We start from the raw sequence: 15,427 nt of genomic DNA, 5'->3' as shown, positions 1-15,427 counted from the left end.
ATATAATGCTCAGATGAGAGAAAATCTTTTGTAAATCATACATATGATAAGGGAGTTGTATCGACAATTTACAAAGAGCAACTTATCACGAAATATTAACAGGACAACCCAGTATAAAACAAAGGCTCTGAGTAGAAACCTTTCTAAAAACGGTATGCAGAGAGCCGAAAAGCTCATGCAGAGATGTCCAATATCATGAGCTGTGGGGGAAACGCAGATCAAAGTCACAATAACAACTTCCATCCACACACTCTAGGATGAGAACACTAAGAAAAAGGTGGGTAATAACAAGTGTTGGAGAGGATGTGGAGACACTGAGACACGCGAGTGCTGCTGGTAGGCATGTCAAACGAGGCGGCCACATTGGAGGATGGACTGGGGATTATTCAACAGGGAAAACATGAAGTTATCATGTGACTCAGCAATTCTACTCCTAGGTGTATACCCAAGAGAAACGAAGGCATGCTCACACAAAAACGTGTGAGTGTCTGTAGCAGCCCCAATCATAGTAGCTACAAAGCTGAAAGGAGGCAAATGTCAATCAACAGGTGAATGACAGATTGACACATCATAGAGCATCCATTCAAAGGAACACGGGGCTAGGAGTGTAGCTCAGTGGTTCAACACTTGCCATGCATGTGTGAGGACTGGGGTTCAACCCCAGAGCCACAAAAGATAAAGAAGGGAATGAAATTCTGACACTTGTTGCAAAACGTATAAACCTTGAAAACACCATGCCCAGTGAAAGGGACCACAGGTCGTATAATCCCACCTGTACGAAATCTCCAGAGGAGGCAAATTGATAGCATCAGAAAGGAGATAACTGGCCAGGTGCCGTGGCATACACCCAGTGGCTCGGGAGGCTGAGGCAGGAGGATTGCAAGTTCAAGACGGGCCTCAGCAATTTAGCAAGGGCCTAAGCAACTTAGGGAGACCCTGTCTCAAAATAAAATGTAAAAAGGGCTGGAATGTGGCTCAAGGGTTAAGCGCCCCTGGGTTCAATCCCTGGTCCCAATTAAAAAAAGAAGATGAGTAGATTAGCGGTTGCTGAGGCTGGGGGTGAGCTGGGAAGATGAGTGGCAATGGCCGAGGAGTATGCAGTTGGGGGGGAGGGGGTGATAAAAATGTCCTAAAATTGTGGTAACAGGTGGACAACTCTGAATATGTTCAAAGCCACTGGACGGTACATCTGTAATGGGTGGATTGTGTGGCATGTAAATTATATCTCAATAAAGCAATTAACAAAAAGAAGAGCAAGGATGATGGGGGACACAGTCTGCATTAGCCAGTCCTGCCCCAGCTCTGACCTCGGATTCCATGCCCCTCTGCTGGGGCTTCCCCTGGTCTAAATTCTCAGTCAGCCACAGGTGGAGCTGGGCCTCCTCTGGGGCTTCTGCCCCCTTAAAACCTCAGCCTGTGGAATATCATGGGCCCGAGGATTCTGAGGTCAAGGCTGCACATTCTCAGGTGGAGACAGTGGACAATGGGCAGGTGTTGGTGGGGGACTCGGGGGAGATTTTCCCAGCTGGGTCATCCACCTTGGGAGGGGAAAGAGAGGGATGGGGGAAAGAGGAATTCCAGGAGAAGGGAGGGGGCTTGGCCTCAGCCCTGACTCCTCTGTGCCAAGTGACAGCCTGGGTCCTGTGGAAGGCTGGAGATGTCCCTAGGGTGAGAGGTCACCTGAGAGTTCTTTGCACTGTTGGGGTGCAGGGGGAACAGCAGGAAGGAACTGGTGGGGAGGAAGAGGAAGCCAGGAGCTGTCAGGGGCGCCTCCTCTGGGTCCCTGGTAAATTGTGAGAGGCATCAGAGTCCCCAGGGGACCCCCTGCCCTGACCTGGTGGGTGGCACAGGCCCAGGCGCTCGGTTGCACGGGTAGCATGGCCCAGCTCCTCACAGGCAAGATGGTGCGGTGAGTGAGCAGCTGAGGAGCCGGACAGGCCTGGGTTTGAACCCGTTTCCTCTGCAGAACAGCCATGTGCTATTGAACAAGGCTCTGGGCCACTCTGAGCCTCAGTTTCCTTATCTTTAAAAGAACTGTTGACCTCACGGGACTGTAAGGAGAATACAGCTCACAAAGAGAAAGTTCCAGCAAAGAGGAGATTACCCCATGGATGGTGGCAGGCCTGCGCTGGGTTGAAGTGGAAGAAGCATCATCAAGATTCTTCAAGGTCATGGATCTCCCTGAGGGATGGGGAGGATTGACCCCTGGGAACTAGTTGACCCTGTCTGTGTAGGGCCTGCCAGTAAAGCTGGAGGTGAGGTGGGTGGCAGAGCCAGGAGACCCAGGGAGGGGCCTTTGATCCTTACTAAAGGGTGGGTCCAAGGCAGGGTGTGTGGGTCTTCAGCAAACCACAGATTGCCATTGGAGACCATGGGGCCCCCAAGACAGAGAGATGATCCCAATTCCTGTGCCTTAGTTGCATTTAAGAATGTGGCATTCAGGGCTCAGTTGGTAGAGTGCTTGCCTCACATGCACAAGGTCCTGGGTTCAATCCCCTGCACCACCAAAAAAAAAAAAGAATGTGTGGTGGTGCACGTCTGTAATCTCAGCAACTCGGGAAGCTGAAGCAGGAGCGTTCCAAGTTCGAGGCCAGCCTCAGCAACTTAGAGGGACCCTGTCTCAAAATGAAAAATAAAAAGGACTGGGAATGTGACTCTGTGGTTAAGCACCCCTGGGTTCAATACTCAGTACTAAAAAAACAAATAATAATAACAATAATAATAATAATGTGGAGTTTTCCTCTATGTCAGCAGCAGTTATGACATTCATGGATTTTCTTTAAAGTGCACACTATTTTTTTTTTTTTTTTTGGTACTAGGGATTGGGCCCAGGGGTACTTACCCAATGTGCTACATCCCTGGTGCTTTTTATTTTTTATTTTGGGATAGAGTCCCGCCAAGTTATTGAGGCTAGCCTCAAACTTGCAATCCTCCTGCCTCAGTATCCTGAGTGACTGGAACTACAAGCATGCACCCCTGCTCTTGGTCCCGCTAGAATTTAAAAGACTCTGAGGATCCTGCAAGAAAGAGCCTGTTTCGTTTTGAACTCTGCCTTTATTCTTCGTGCAGCATCTTAAGGGACCAGTATTCCAACGAACCACTTACAGGAAGTGGCCCTGTAGGGGAAAGGGCATGGGTTTGGGAATCCAACTGGCCATAGTCCCAGTCCTGCTCTGTGAGCTGGCAGGTACTGGACCTTGGCCAAGTTTCTTTGCCTCCCAGAGCCTCCTTTCCTTCAGGGTCATGGTGAGAATCAGGAAGACACGGGGCTGTCTCGCAGGGGCTAGCTCTCTGGTTTTACTGCAAGGCCTGGTCCTGCTGCGCCCTGATCCAGGCCCTCTACTCTGCAGGTGCTATGTGGGCAGGCGCGTGGTGGGACCGTGGCTGACTCTCTGGGAGAACCCAGTGCTGATGTCCCTCCCTCGGTACACTTGTTGGCCTGGGCACAATGGACTACAGAAACACTCAGTCGTACATGGAGGACAGGACCAAGGCTCCAGGGGGCCAGCCAAGTCCTGGTCTGAGTTCCACAGGAAAGAGGACCCGTGCGGAACCCATCGCATCAGGAGCCAACCAGGTAGTGACCTTCACCTCTTGTTCTATCTGCTCCACTCTTTCTGGCCCCTTTCCCTGTCCAGCCTTCCTCCCCAACTGCTTTAATTAAGTCTAAAAAATAACATCAAGCCCAATTTAAAATGGATTAAGCAGAAATGAGAACACATGAGCATGGGTAGCTAACAAATCCATTGGTAGAATTCAGGTGTGGCTGGATCCAGGCGCTTGCCCTGCCTTCCTTGTTGGATTCATTCTTAAGCTGGGCTTCCCTGCAGGATGGCAAGGGTTTCCCTGTCACTCCAAGCTTCCATCTTCCCATCTTACACCTTCTGGTTTAGCATCCCCAATGGGAAGAGAACCTTTTTACAACAGTCAAAACAATTCTCTGGTATCATTGTCATTGACCCAGATTGTGGTCACATGCTCATCCCTAAACCAGTCACCATGGCAATGGGAAGGGGAATGGGTGTCTTGGTACAATGGAGACAGAGTTGTGAGTTGGCTCCATGGAACCCCAGGGACCCAATGGAGAAGGAAGGGTGAGCCAATAAATAGCCTATTTTTTGTTGTTGTTGGGGTCGGTTCTGGGGATCAAACTCAAGGCCTTGTGCATGCGAGGCAAGCGCTCTACCGCCTGAGCTACATCCCCAGAGCCCAAATAGCCTATTTGTAGGTGCTTTTGTGGCCTCCAGCCCCGTTTTACCCTTTATTCCCTTGGCAGTTACTGGGGGTCTTCCATGTTCCTGCCCAGCCCTGGCCTGCATTCTAATGGTCCGTGTTAGTCAGATCATCAGAGTTGATTTGGGCTCACAGTTTCAGAGGTTTCAGCCATTCATGACGGGCTGGCCCCGTGGCCTGAAGTCAGTAGTGGCACAGTAAGGAGAGAGCACATGACAGCAAAGCCAGTCACCTCATGGCCAGAGAAAAGGAAGAGGAAGGGGTGGGGTCCCACTGTCCCTTAAAGCACCCGCCCTCAATAACCCCAAGACCTCCCATGAGGTCCCACAAAAGGCCCCACAAAAGGTCCTCCCAATATGCCACCCTGGCACTATCCAAACCCAACTCAGCCTTTCCACCAAACGTGTTTCTTTTTGAAAGTGCCCAGTTAGTGGACTGTGGGGGCGCACGCCTGGAATCCCCGCAGCTCGGGAGGCTGAGACAGGAGGATCACAAGTTCAAGGCCAGCCCTAAGCAGCTTAGTGAGACCCTGTCTCAAACTAAAAAACGAAAAGGACTTGTATGTAGCTCAGTGGTAAAGTGCCTCTGGGTTATACCTCCAAAACCCTTCCAAAAAAAAAAAAAAGAGAGAGAGAAAGAAAAAAGAAAAGAAAGAAAGAAGGAAGGAAGGAAAGAAAGAAAGAAAAGAAAGAGCCCACTAGTATGAACCGGAGACTCAGAGATATTCCTCCACATCCCATTTCCTCAGGGCCAAAGACCCTCTGCAGGGCCGCTGGCATAGCTCAGCGGGAGAGCAGGTGCTTAGCGTGCACGAGGCCCTGGATCCAACTGTCCAGCCCTGCAAAGTCACCCCTCCCTCCATGCCGGGCACAGAGGTGCAAGCTTGTAATCCTAGTGACTCTAGAGGCTGAGGCTGGAGGATCAAGAGCTTAAAACCAGCTTCAGCAAAAGCAAGGCACTAGGCAACTCAGTGAGACTCTGTCTCTAAATAAAATCAAAGCACAGCTGGGGAGGTGGCTCAGTGGTCGAGGGCCCCCGAGTTCAATCCCCAGTACCCCACTCCACCACACCAAAAAAATACTTGCCTTCTCTCCTGTGGCCTCTGTTGTAAAGGGTCCCGGCTGGTGCAGGCAGAGGGCCTGGAGGGGAGGAGGCTTGGAGGGAAGCTGGGCAAACGCTCTGGGCTTCCTTCACCCATGTGTTCATTTATTTATTCAACAAGCACAGTCTTGGGATCCTGGTCTTGTCACATAAGTAGCTGTGTGACTGTGGGCGTATCATGGCACCCCCCCATGTTTTTTTTTTTTTTTGGTACCAGCGATTGAACTCAGGGACACTCAGCCACTGAGCCACATCCGCAGCCTTATTCTGTATTTTATTTGGAGACAGGGTCTCACTGAGTTGCTTAGAGCCTTGCTTTTGCTGAGGCTGGCTTTGAACTTGTGATCCTCCTGCCTCAGCCTCCCAAGGTACTGGGATTACAGGCGTGCGCCACTGCGCCCGGCTTCATGGCACCCCTTTGAACCCCACTGGCTTCACGTGTGTGTGGTAAAGATGACTGAGTTAAGTCCCTGCCTCATGCTAGGCACCTATTGGGGTTGGCTCCCATCAGAAGCTTTTCTTAATCACAGTGTTATCAATTAGCTGAAGGAGTCAGGTCACTGGGAATTCGCCGACTCAGGTGAGGCTGGGGCCTGAGTCTAAATCACGTTCACAGACACCCTGATGTGATAGGGTGATAGACCCAGAAGGTGACCCAGATGGTGAGCCGAAGCTTTGGACCCTTTTGGACCCTTGAGGTCCTGAGGTCCCCAGGGCGCTCTCTCTAGGTGCTCTGGGGGCATTCCCCTCGGCTCAGGTGCTTATCTGGACTCCAGGTTCACGAGGCAGCCTGTAGGGCTGAGTGACAGCTTCAGGCTGGGCCTGGCCCTGCACCCGGCCTCTCCTCTGGCCTCTCCTCTGGCCTCTCCTCCAGCCTCTTTGGTCCTCCTCACCTCTCCCCAAAGCCTTCCCCAGCAGCCAGGAGGACACCCAGGGAGAAGTACCCAGAACCATGCCCCCGCTGGCCTTGAGCGTGGCCAGCCCTTGAGCAGCACCACGGCCCACTCTGCTCCAGGTGGTGTTTCCAGATGCGGCAGTCACGGGCGGTGGGAAGCAGCCTCCACTCGCTCTAGGAGGGCCAGAGAAGGCGCCCGGACACGCAGAAGCATCTGAGGAGTGGCCTTCGGGGGAGCTAGGGACCCACGAGCAGAGGCTTCCGGCAAGTTCAGGGTGAGCTGGGGGCTTCCCAGAGAATGGGTCCCAGAGAGAAGCCCCTGTAACCCTCCTGGTGGGGGGGAGAGAGAGAGAGAGAGAGCGAGCGAGCCGAGGGGCCGAGAATCCCAGACCAAGGCAGGGCCAGTCGGCCACAGCCCCGCCCTGCTGCACCGCACAGTCACAGGGGTCATTAGTGTGGGCTGATGTATTGTCTGAGCTCCCCCCTTAGACCACAGACTTCTGCCGTGGGTCTGGTCAAGGGCATTTCTGGATCTTGTTCAAGGGCATTTCTGGGTCTCGCCCAGCCTCTTACCCCTCATGCCTGGAAGTCTGCCCCGCACACACGGTAGATGCTTGCTCACTGAGTAGAATAATGAACAACAACAACAAAAAAGGCCCAGCAACACGCAAAGATGTACATGATGCGGTCACTATTCTTTTCTGAATATTGTATATATTCTGAAACTTTTCTAGAGTGAGAATGTATTTTTCTAACTAGAAAAAAAAAAAAATCAAGAGGCAGCCAGAGGTAAAATGGAAGGCCGGTGATAGGAATAGTGAAGACTAGCTGTTACAATTTAAATCTGATTGACCCCGGGGTGCTTTGCCACTGTGCCACACCCCCAGCCTTTTTTATATTTTACTTTGAGACAAGGTCTTGCTACGTTGCTTAGGTCCTCACTAAATGGTAGAGGCTGGCCTCCAACTTGCCATCCTCCTGCCTCAGCCTCCGGAGTCTCTGGGATTCCAGGAGTGTGCCACTGCACCTGACATAATGAAAACTTCTAATCACTTCCTGTGCCTGAAATTTAAAAGAGAAGAACCAAAGTCTAATCAGATTAGAGACCTCTGACACACATACCACATACCATGGGAGTGGAAATACGAGCCATTTCAACACATCTGTTTTGACCACTTGTTTAAACTGCCTTAAAGCTGTCTTTCCTGGTCATTGAGGTAGCCATTCCCCCAGACTCCTGGCAGCCACTTAGTGTTTACCTGGACACCAGCGCGGGAGGCACTGCACTGGAGTGTCCTGGAAGCACGCTCCAAAGACCTGGGAGGGCTTGGCCGAGTTGGCAAGTCAAGGCTACTACAGTGGCCCCAAATCCTATAGAATAATCAGAGATTTCATGACCCAGCGTGGGGACCCAACAGGGGCAGTCATGTGGTGCATCCATCTATGGCAAGCAGCGTGAAGATGAACTTCATCCAGACTTGAAGTTCGCGGGGGCTGGAAATCTCCCAATGGCCAGCTGAGGGCCAGACACCAGTGGCAGCCAGTTCTTTGTGACCCTTGCTCCCATCCAGTGGCTCCATGGGAAATGTACCATTTTTGGCCGAGTGTGCAGGACCCAGGAGTGGTCAGTCAAGTGGGAATAGTGGAAACAAACTCCTAGGACCTCCCTGTGGACAAGGTGAGGATCATTAAGGCATGCCCCCTGGGTGGACCTGATGCCTCTGGGGCACACCCCAGGCTCCTACAATGGCCCAGAAAACCAGCTTCCAGGTGACCTAGAGTGGGACCTGTCCCTCAACTTCATTTTGGCCTTGCATATATTGGATCTAAAGAAGCTTGAGATCGCCGGGGAGTTAGAGATGGAAGTGTACTTTAATAGGACTTTGATAGGGATAGGTTGCTTCTTTTCTCTTCCTCCAGGGCCTGGGTGACAGGGCATTTGGCGAGGGGGCTACTGGTACTAAGGATTGAACTCACTGAGCTACATCCTCAGCCCTTTTTATTGTTTGTTTGGAGACAGGGTCTCACTAAGTTGCTTAGGACCTTATGAAATTGCTGAGGCTGTCCTCAAATTTGTGATCCTCCTGCCTCAGCCTCCCGAGTTGCTGGGATTACAGGCATGCGCTGCCACCATGCCTGGCCTCTATATTTTTATTTACGTTTACTGCCATACTTCTTCTGTGCATGTCTGCTCTGATTACCCTTGGCATCAGATACACTTGGTCCCTCTGGTAGCCACAGAACTCAAACCCAAGTGGTGTTTATCGGCCTCATGAACTCTGCAAGCCTCATCTCAGTCTCCTTCCTGCCTTTGTCCTTTTGGGGGATTTATGTGACTCCGTGTATCCCCTCTCGCTGCTGTTTCCGATGCTTGAACGTCCCAGTCAAAGCCACACTGAATTTTTGCCAAGTGGAAAATGCGTCCAATGATCTAGTTTCTAAGATGGTGTCAAGTGGTGATGACAATGTGTGACAATTGAGAAAGGAATTTATTAAGAGGAAGCAGAAGCACTGACCATTTTTTCCCCAGGAAGCAGAGGAAATCTTGAGTGAGCAGGACAGACTGCCTTCTCCTTCCAAAGCAGCACTCTCAAGGAAAAGCACCGCTGAAGTTTTTCTAACCCAAGACTTGAGAAAAATTAAATAAACACACACACAAACACACATACACACATATGTATATATACACACATTTATATATTTTTAAATCTTTCTGGACTCGGGGTAGGAGTAAAGATGATAGGAAGTGAATACTGCCATAATAAACAGAAACTTTGCAAGGAAGCTGGGCACAGTGGCACACGCTTACAATCCCAGCTTGGGAGGCTGAGGCAGGAGGTTTTCGAGTTCAAAGCCAGCCTCAGCAACTTAGTGAGGTCCTAAGTAACTTAGTGAGGTCCTAAGTAACTTAGTGAGACCCTGTCTCAGAAAAACAAAAAGGGCTGAGAATGGGGCTCAGTAGTTAAGCATCCCTGGGTTCAATCCCTGGTACCAAAAACCAAAACCAAAACCAAAAAAAAAAACCTTCCCAAGTAATGTGCTGCTGATGGATGAGGAACAAAACAAAACAACTGTCTTTCTCTTTTTCCATTTCTTAAAATAGGACTAAGGAAAAAATTGGTGATACATGCAAAGTTTTAAGCACAAAGATCTTCATTATCAAAACAACAACAACAAAAGATCTTCATGGTACATATTATTTAAATACTAAAAATAAATAAATCTCTTAAATGCCTATACAATAGGGAAATGGTTAATTATGGCTAATTATTTCAAAATATGGCATTTTATAGCATCATTAAAACAGGTTATGAGGGCTGGGATTGTGGCTCAGCGGTACAGCGCTCCCTTAGCATGGGCGGGACCCGGGTTCGATCCTCAGCACCACATAAAAATAAAGGCACTGTGTTGTGTCCATCTACACCTAAAAAATAAATATTAAAAAAAAACAGGTTATGAAAGATTTTAGAATGCAAAACTTTAGGTTAAAATGTTAAATGGAAAAAAAAACCTAGATTACAAAACCATACATGTACCATAACTATATAAAATATGCAATCAAATAAACCTCCATTAAAAATATATATATGCAGGGCTGGGGTTGTGTTCAGTGGTAGAGCGCTCGCCTTGCATGCGCAAGGCCCTGAGTTCGATCCTCAGCACCACATACAAATAATAAATAAATAAATGAATGAATAAAAAAAAATTTAAAAAACGTTTTAAAATATGTATATATATATATATGCATGGGCTGGGGTTGTGGCTCAGTGATAGCACACTTGCCTAGCATACATGAGACACTGGGTTCAATTCTCAGCACCACATACAAATAAATGAAACAAAGGTCCATCAACAACTAAAAAATATTAAAAATAATAAAAATATATATATATGCAAGAGGCCTAGAGGAGCCTGGGCACATCTGTAGTCCTAGCTACTCAGGAGGCTGAGGTAGGAGGATCACAGGTTGGAGGCCAGCCTGGACAACTTGGCAAGACCCTGTCTCAAAAAATAAGAACTGGGGATGTGGTTTAGTGGTATAGCCCTTGTCCACTGCTCCTGGGTTCCCCATGCACATAGACACACACACACACACACACACACACACACACGGAGGAAAGGCTAGAGGAAAAACTCCAGAATGTTCAGGTGAGACCAGACAGACAGATCTGAAGCTGACCTGCTGTCTTCATGCCCCTGATCTCAGGCCTCTTCACCTCCCAATTCCAGTTTTGTCTGATTTTTCTGTTTCTTTTTTTTTCCCCCGGAAAAGCAAAAGATAAAGTTAGAAAGAAAAAAAAAGGTTGAATCCTAACTCCCCTTCACACTGACCTCGGGTTGTGTGTGACTTGGGGAATCCACGCCCATCCTTCAGGTCGTCCCAGACATTAAGTGTCACCTGTGGTGTGCCTAGCCCTGTGCGGGTGCTACGGGAACTATCAAGAAAGGTTAGACGTCTATGCTCCAGTTGGGGAGCCGAGGTGTCCCCTTGTCTGTCCTCCCCAGGAAGAAGCAACTGTCTTGGACAGCCCAGGAAGGGCCCTGGGAGCTGCAAGCAGGCCACGATCAAGCCAAGCCAGAGATGGACCCGGGGTGGCCACCTTCCAGGCTTCCTGTGACACCTGAAGGGCAGCCTGGGGTGGGGACAGAACACCAGCAGGAGAGACCTCAGACCCCAAGTCCTGTGGAGGATCCGCCCCCTGGGAGCTGGCAGAGAACGCCCCAGGTAACTGAGCCAGAGGGCACGGGGTGACTGACCCGCAGGGAGGCCAAGGCACCCCGTTCTGGAGCGCTTGAGTCTCTCCTCCTCTGTGCCCGGGAGCTGCTGAGGCCAGAGCTGTCCCTGGGATACCCCAGGCGCGCGCCTGCACAGAGTGTTAAGTCTCCATGCCAGGTTGCCCGCTGGGTGTCACAGCTGCAGGGGCCTGGGCCAGGGTGGGGGTTCTAGATCCAGATAATATGGGGACACACTGGGTTTGGCAAAGCAGACGCATGCTTCTCTGTGCACCAGGGTGACCTCGGGGCTGCCGGACTTTGCCGTATCTTGCAAGACACGGTTAGAGTACCTTGCCTTTTCCAAGCCTATGTAAACAAACTTTCCTCTTTATCTATTTCTAAGATGTAGGGTTTTTGTTTTCTTTTAACAACTTCGGTGGAGTATCTTTGACATATATCCGCATGTACTTCTAGCACACAATTTGCTGTTTATAGACAATCAAGAAAAACAAACACAGCCATCACTCCCCGGAACACTTTTTGTTTTTTTGGTGGGGGATTGAAACCAGGTCTGTTCTACCACTGAGCTACGTCCCCAGCCCTTTTTATTTTGAAATATAGGATCTGACTAAGTTGCCTAGGCTGGCCTCAAACTCGAGATCCTCCTGCCTCAGCCTCCCAAGCTGCTGGGATTACAGGTGTGCGCCACCGCACTGGGCAACTCCGCAGTGCTTTCCGTGTGTCCTTCCTCATCCCTCCCCCTGCTCATCCCCCATCCCCAGGCAACACTGGCTGTACCTGTAGATTCGTTTGTATTTCCTGGAATTTTACCTTCTTCTGTCTGGCTTCTTTCCCTCTGTGTGATTATTTTTGAGAATCCTCTGTTATTGTATCTCTCGATACTTTGTTGTTTTGGTGGCTGAGTTGTGTGGGTGCAACAGTGTCTTTATGCATTGGCTTCTGGATGGACATTTGGGTTGTTTCCCAGTTTTTGACTAATCAGGGAAACCATCAGTGAACACTCACATCTGAATGGACCTGTGCTTGCATTTCTCTTGAGCGAGTACCTAGGAGTGGAACGTATCCTGTGCTACGTGTCTGTTTAACTTAAGAAACTCCCAAACTTTTCTCCCAAGTGATTGTGTGTTTTACACACACACACACACACACACACACCCAGCACACAGGAGAGCTCCGCCGGCTCCACATCCTCCCGGGATGTTGTAGTCAGCCTTTTTAATTGAAGCATTCAAATAGGCATGTTGTGGAAATCCATGGGGATCTTAATTTGCCTTTCCTTACTGACACGGGATGCTGCGCATTTGCATATCTTCTTTGGAGAAATGTCTATTCAAATATTTTGCTCATTATTTTATTTTTATTATTTTTTATTTTGGTACTAGGGATTGAACCCAGATGCACTTAATTACTGAGCCATATCCCCAGCACACAGCCCCCCTCTTTTTTTTTTTTAATTTAGAGACAGGGTCTCACTGAGTTGCTTAGGGTCTCACTAAGGTGCTGAGGCTGGCTTTGAACTCCGATCCTCTTGCTTTAGCCTCCCAAGCCACTGGAATTACAGGTGTGCGCTATTGCACCTGGCTCTCATTATTTTAAATTGATTAGTTATTTTATTGTTGAGGCATGAACATTCTTTTTAAATCCTGGATACTGATTCTTATCAAATGTACGATTAATGGAATTTTTCTTCCATTCTGAGGGTTGTCTTTTCCATTTCTGTTTCCCACTCCTGTTAAAAATTGAGTGGTTTGTTTTATTATCGAGCTTTTGAGCTTTTGCTTTGTCCTGTGGATTGATCCCAGGAGCACTCTCCACTGAGCTACCTCCTAGCCCTTTTTATTTTTTATTTTGAGAGAGCTAAGTTGCCCAGGAATCCTCCAGCCTCAGCCTCCTGAGATGCTGGGGTTACAGGCGTGTGCCTCGGTGCCCAAGACCTCTGTGTTTGAAGGGGATCTTGTGGCTTTCCCAGGCTCCCCTTCTCCCTCCACAGGGAGGCTTGGACCATGACTTTGGTGGCCCTGCCTTCCCTGGGCCCCAGTTTCCTCTTCCTTCTGCTGTCTTGGAGGGGCCTGTGGTGCCTGGACAGCAGCAGGCCTGTGGTCACTGGTGTCTGTGGGTGTTGAGGCTCACCTAGGAATCGGACGGGGCTCCCCAACCCTCGAATCCTGTCTTCAGCAGGGCTTGGAGTATCCGTCACCAGGTCACCAGGCAGCAGATGGGTCAGACACGGTGCAGCCGACAGAGTCTTCCTGCCCTTTGGACAGTTGTGGACAGCCACTGGGAGACGATGCCCCCAAGAAAGCAGGCATCCCACACATCAGACCATGGGAGGCTGCGCCAGAGCCCAGTGCGGGGGACCTCGAAGACGGCTCCCAGGAAGCAATGCTCCTAGTGCCCTTGACCCCTGCAGAGGAAGACACAGCCAACCCCCTTTTGCCATCCACACCAGAACCTAAAACACCCAAAGAAGGGTGAGTCGTCCTCCAAAACCATCCCCTGTCCCCCTTCCTGCCCCTCACGGGTTGCGCTTCTGCTAAGTCACAGGTGATGTGAGGTCCAGCCTGGCTGCTCCTGACCTGCTACAGGACTCTGGGCAAGTCATACCCTCTGGGCCTCAGTTGCCCCATCTGTACAGTCGCTCCCCCTGAGCTCTGTTCTGGGGGCCTGTGTGCGTAACGATGAGGGGCAGAGGGTCCCCTGGGATGAGAGGCTGAGGGGTGAGGATGGGTGGCGGGCCTGAGTGTCCTGGGGGCTGAGAGGTGGGCACAGGGACAAGTCTCAAGTTGAGCCCCTCCCCCACGGGGGGATTTCTCCTCTGTTTAGAGGCGAAGCTGTGGAGACCCAGCCAGCACCGGGGCCTCTTCTTCCACCAGTAAGTGGGGCCGGAGTGGGCAGGGAGACGTGGTGTGTGTGTGTTGGGGATCCAGGGGAGGAGGGGGGCAGAGACAGACATGGGATGGCTTGGGCGTCCACCTGGGAGGACGTGAACAGGAGCCACGTGGGGCCATGCGCCGCACCCGGGTGTGCCTAGCAGATCTGAGTGGGGTCAAGGGTGCAGGACACTCTGGAGTCTTGGGTTCCTCCCCAGTCCTGGGACGTTCCACAGCAGCACGGGTTTCTCCCACCCACTGGCCCCCAGCTAGAGCCTCGTGACCCAGAGTTTCCTGGGACACCTGGAGGGGTCCAGCCATCCCCACCTCTGCCAGCTCGGCCACCTCCCGGCTCTGACTGGACACGATGCTCTCACTGTCTCTTTCTGCCACCCGCACCCTACCCTGGCTAACCGCCCAGCCACACGCCCCGCCCTGCCCCACGGGAGGCTCCCTTTCAAACACCAGGATGTCCTTGCATAATGGCATCCCTCGCACATGTCACCAGACTTCACTTCTCTAGTCCCTGAAAGATGAGAAGTTCCAGGGGAGAAGAACCACCCCGAATCCACCACCCTGTCTGGCTTCTCCAGATTCCGATGGAAACTGTGAGGACAGACGGGGCCACCGCCACGTGCTCCCCCACCACGTAGACTTAATCCCATGTCCCCCCCCCCCCCCATGGCCAGGCTCCCGTCTCAACGGGACGGTTCCCCTCAGCACACGACCCGGGTCAGTGTCTGCAAGACCCACACCCGCTCCACCCCATCCCGGCCTCCCCTCTTTGCTTGTTCGCCCACGTGGTCCCTCGGGAGTCCCCCCACTCACCCCACTTTCTTGTCTTTCCACAATGAGCTTTTTTATGGAGGTCTCCACAATCTGCATTTTCCCAAATCAAATGTCAAGTTGTGCCCTTATAAGGCCACCTCACAGCCGCTGGCCGGTCCCTCCTCACCCTCTCTGTCTTCAGGGCTCCGCTCTCTGATCTTGAATCTCCACCCTCCTGCAGGGTGATCTTGGTCCCTCTCTCCATGATTCTCAAATCCTAACCTCTAGGCCAGACCTTGCCTTTGAAGTCCAGGCTCTTATGTCCAGCTGCCTAAGTGAGGCCCCCTTACACGGCTACTTTGCTTCTCCAGCTGAACACGAGCAGAACATCACAATGCCCACCTCACGTCCGCTCCTCACCCAGCCTTCCTTGTCTCAGCAATGATCCTGTCAGCTCAAAGTCACTCCCAATGCCATCTACAATTCCTTTACACTCAAGGCATCAGCAAGCCCTGCCTAGCACTACCTCCCAAATACATCCTGAATCCATCGCTTCCCACCATCCCCTCTCCCATCACCCTGGTCCAAGCTTCATCCTCTTAGAATAAGATCCAAAATCTTCACCAAGCCACTCTGTCGAGATTCCTATCCCTCAAATAGGCTAAACTGGTTGGCACCTCGGGGCCTTTGCACATGCTCTTTCCGGTGCCTGCAATTCTCCCTGTACACATTCTCATGGCTGACTCCATGAAGTCATTCACGTCACTTTCTCAGGAAGGCCTTCCTGGCCCACCGATCTCAAGTACCTGTCAGCCACAGTCAC

The 15,427-nt window shown here is 50.9% G+C and overlaps 1 protein-coding gene across 1 annotated transcript in view; it reads left to right on the top strand.

Moving 5' to 3' along the window:
* The first annotated feature begins 3,448 nt into the window (after positions 1 to 3,448).
* Positions 3,449 to 15,427, top strand: part of Spata21 (spermatogenesis associated 21) — a 35,791-nt gene continuing 23,812 nt past the window's right edge. Inside the window, exons 1-6 of the mRNA XM_027951889.2 lie at positions 3,449 to 3,577; positions 6,350 to 6,504; positions 7,801 to 7,853; positions 7,967 to 8,096; positions 13,231 to 13,437; positions 13,790 to 13,838. Coding sequence (XP_027807690.2) covers positions 3,449 to 3,577; positions 6,350 to 6,504; positions 7,801 to 7,853; positions 7,967 to 8,096; positions 13,231 to 13,437; positions 13,790 to 13,838 — 723 coding nt within the window. The remainder of the gene's footprint in view (positions 3,578 to 6,349; positions 6,505 to 7,800; positions 7,854 to 7,966; positions 8,097 to 13,230; positions 13,438 to 13,789; positions 13,839 to 15,427) is intronic.

This window comes from Marmota flaviventris, chromosome 10, assembly GCF_047511675.1.
Source record: "Marmota flaviventris isolate mMarFla1 chromosome 10, mMarFla1.hap1, whole genome shotgun sequence".
NCBI classification, from domain to species: domain Eukaryota; kingdom Metazoa; phylum Chordata; class Mammalia; order Rodentia; family Sciuridae; genus Marmota; species Marmota flaviventris.
The sequence above is the reverse complement of the archived record's forward strand: the minus strand, read 5'-3'. Positions and strand labels throughout refer to the sequence as shown.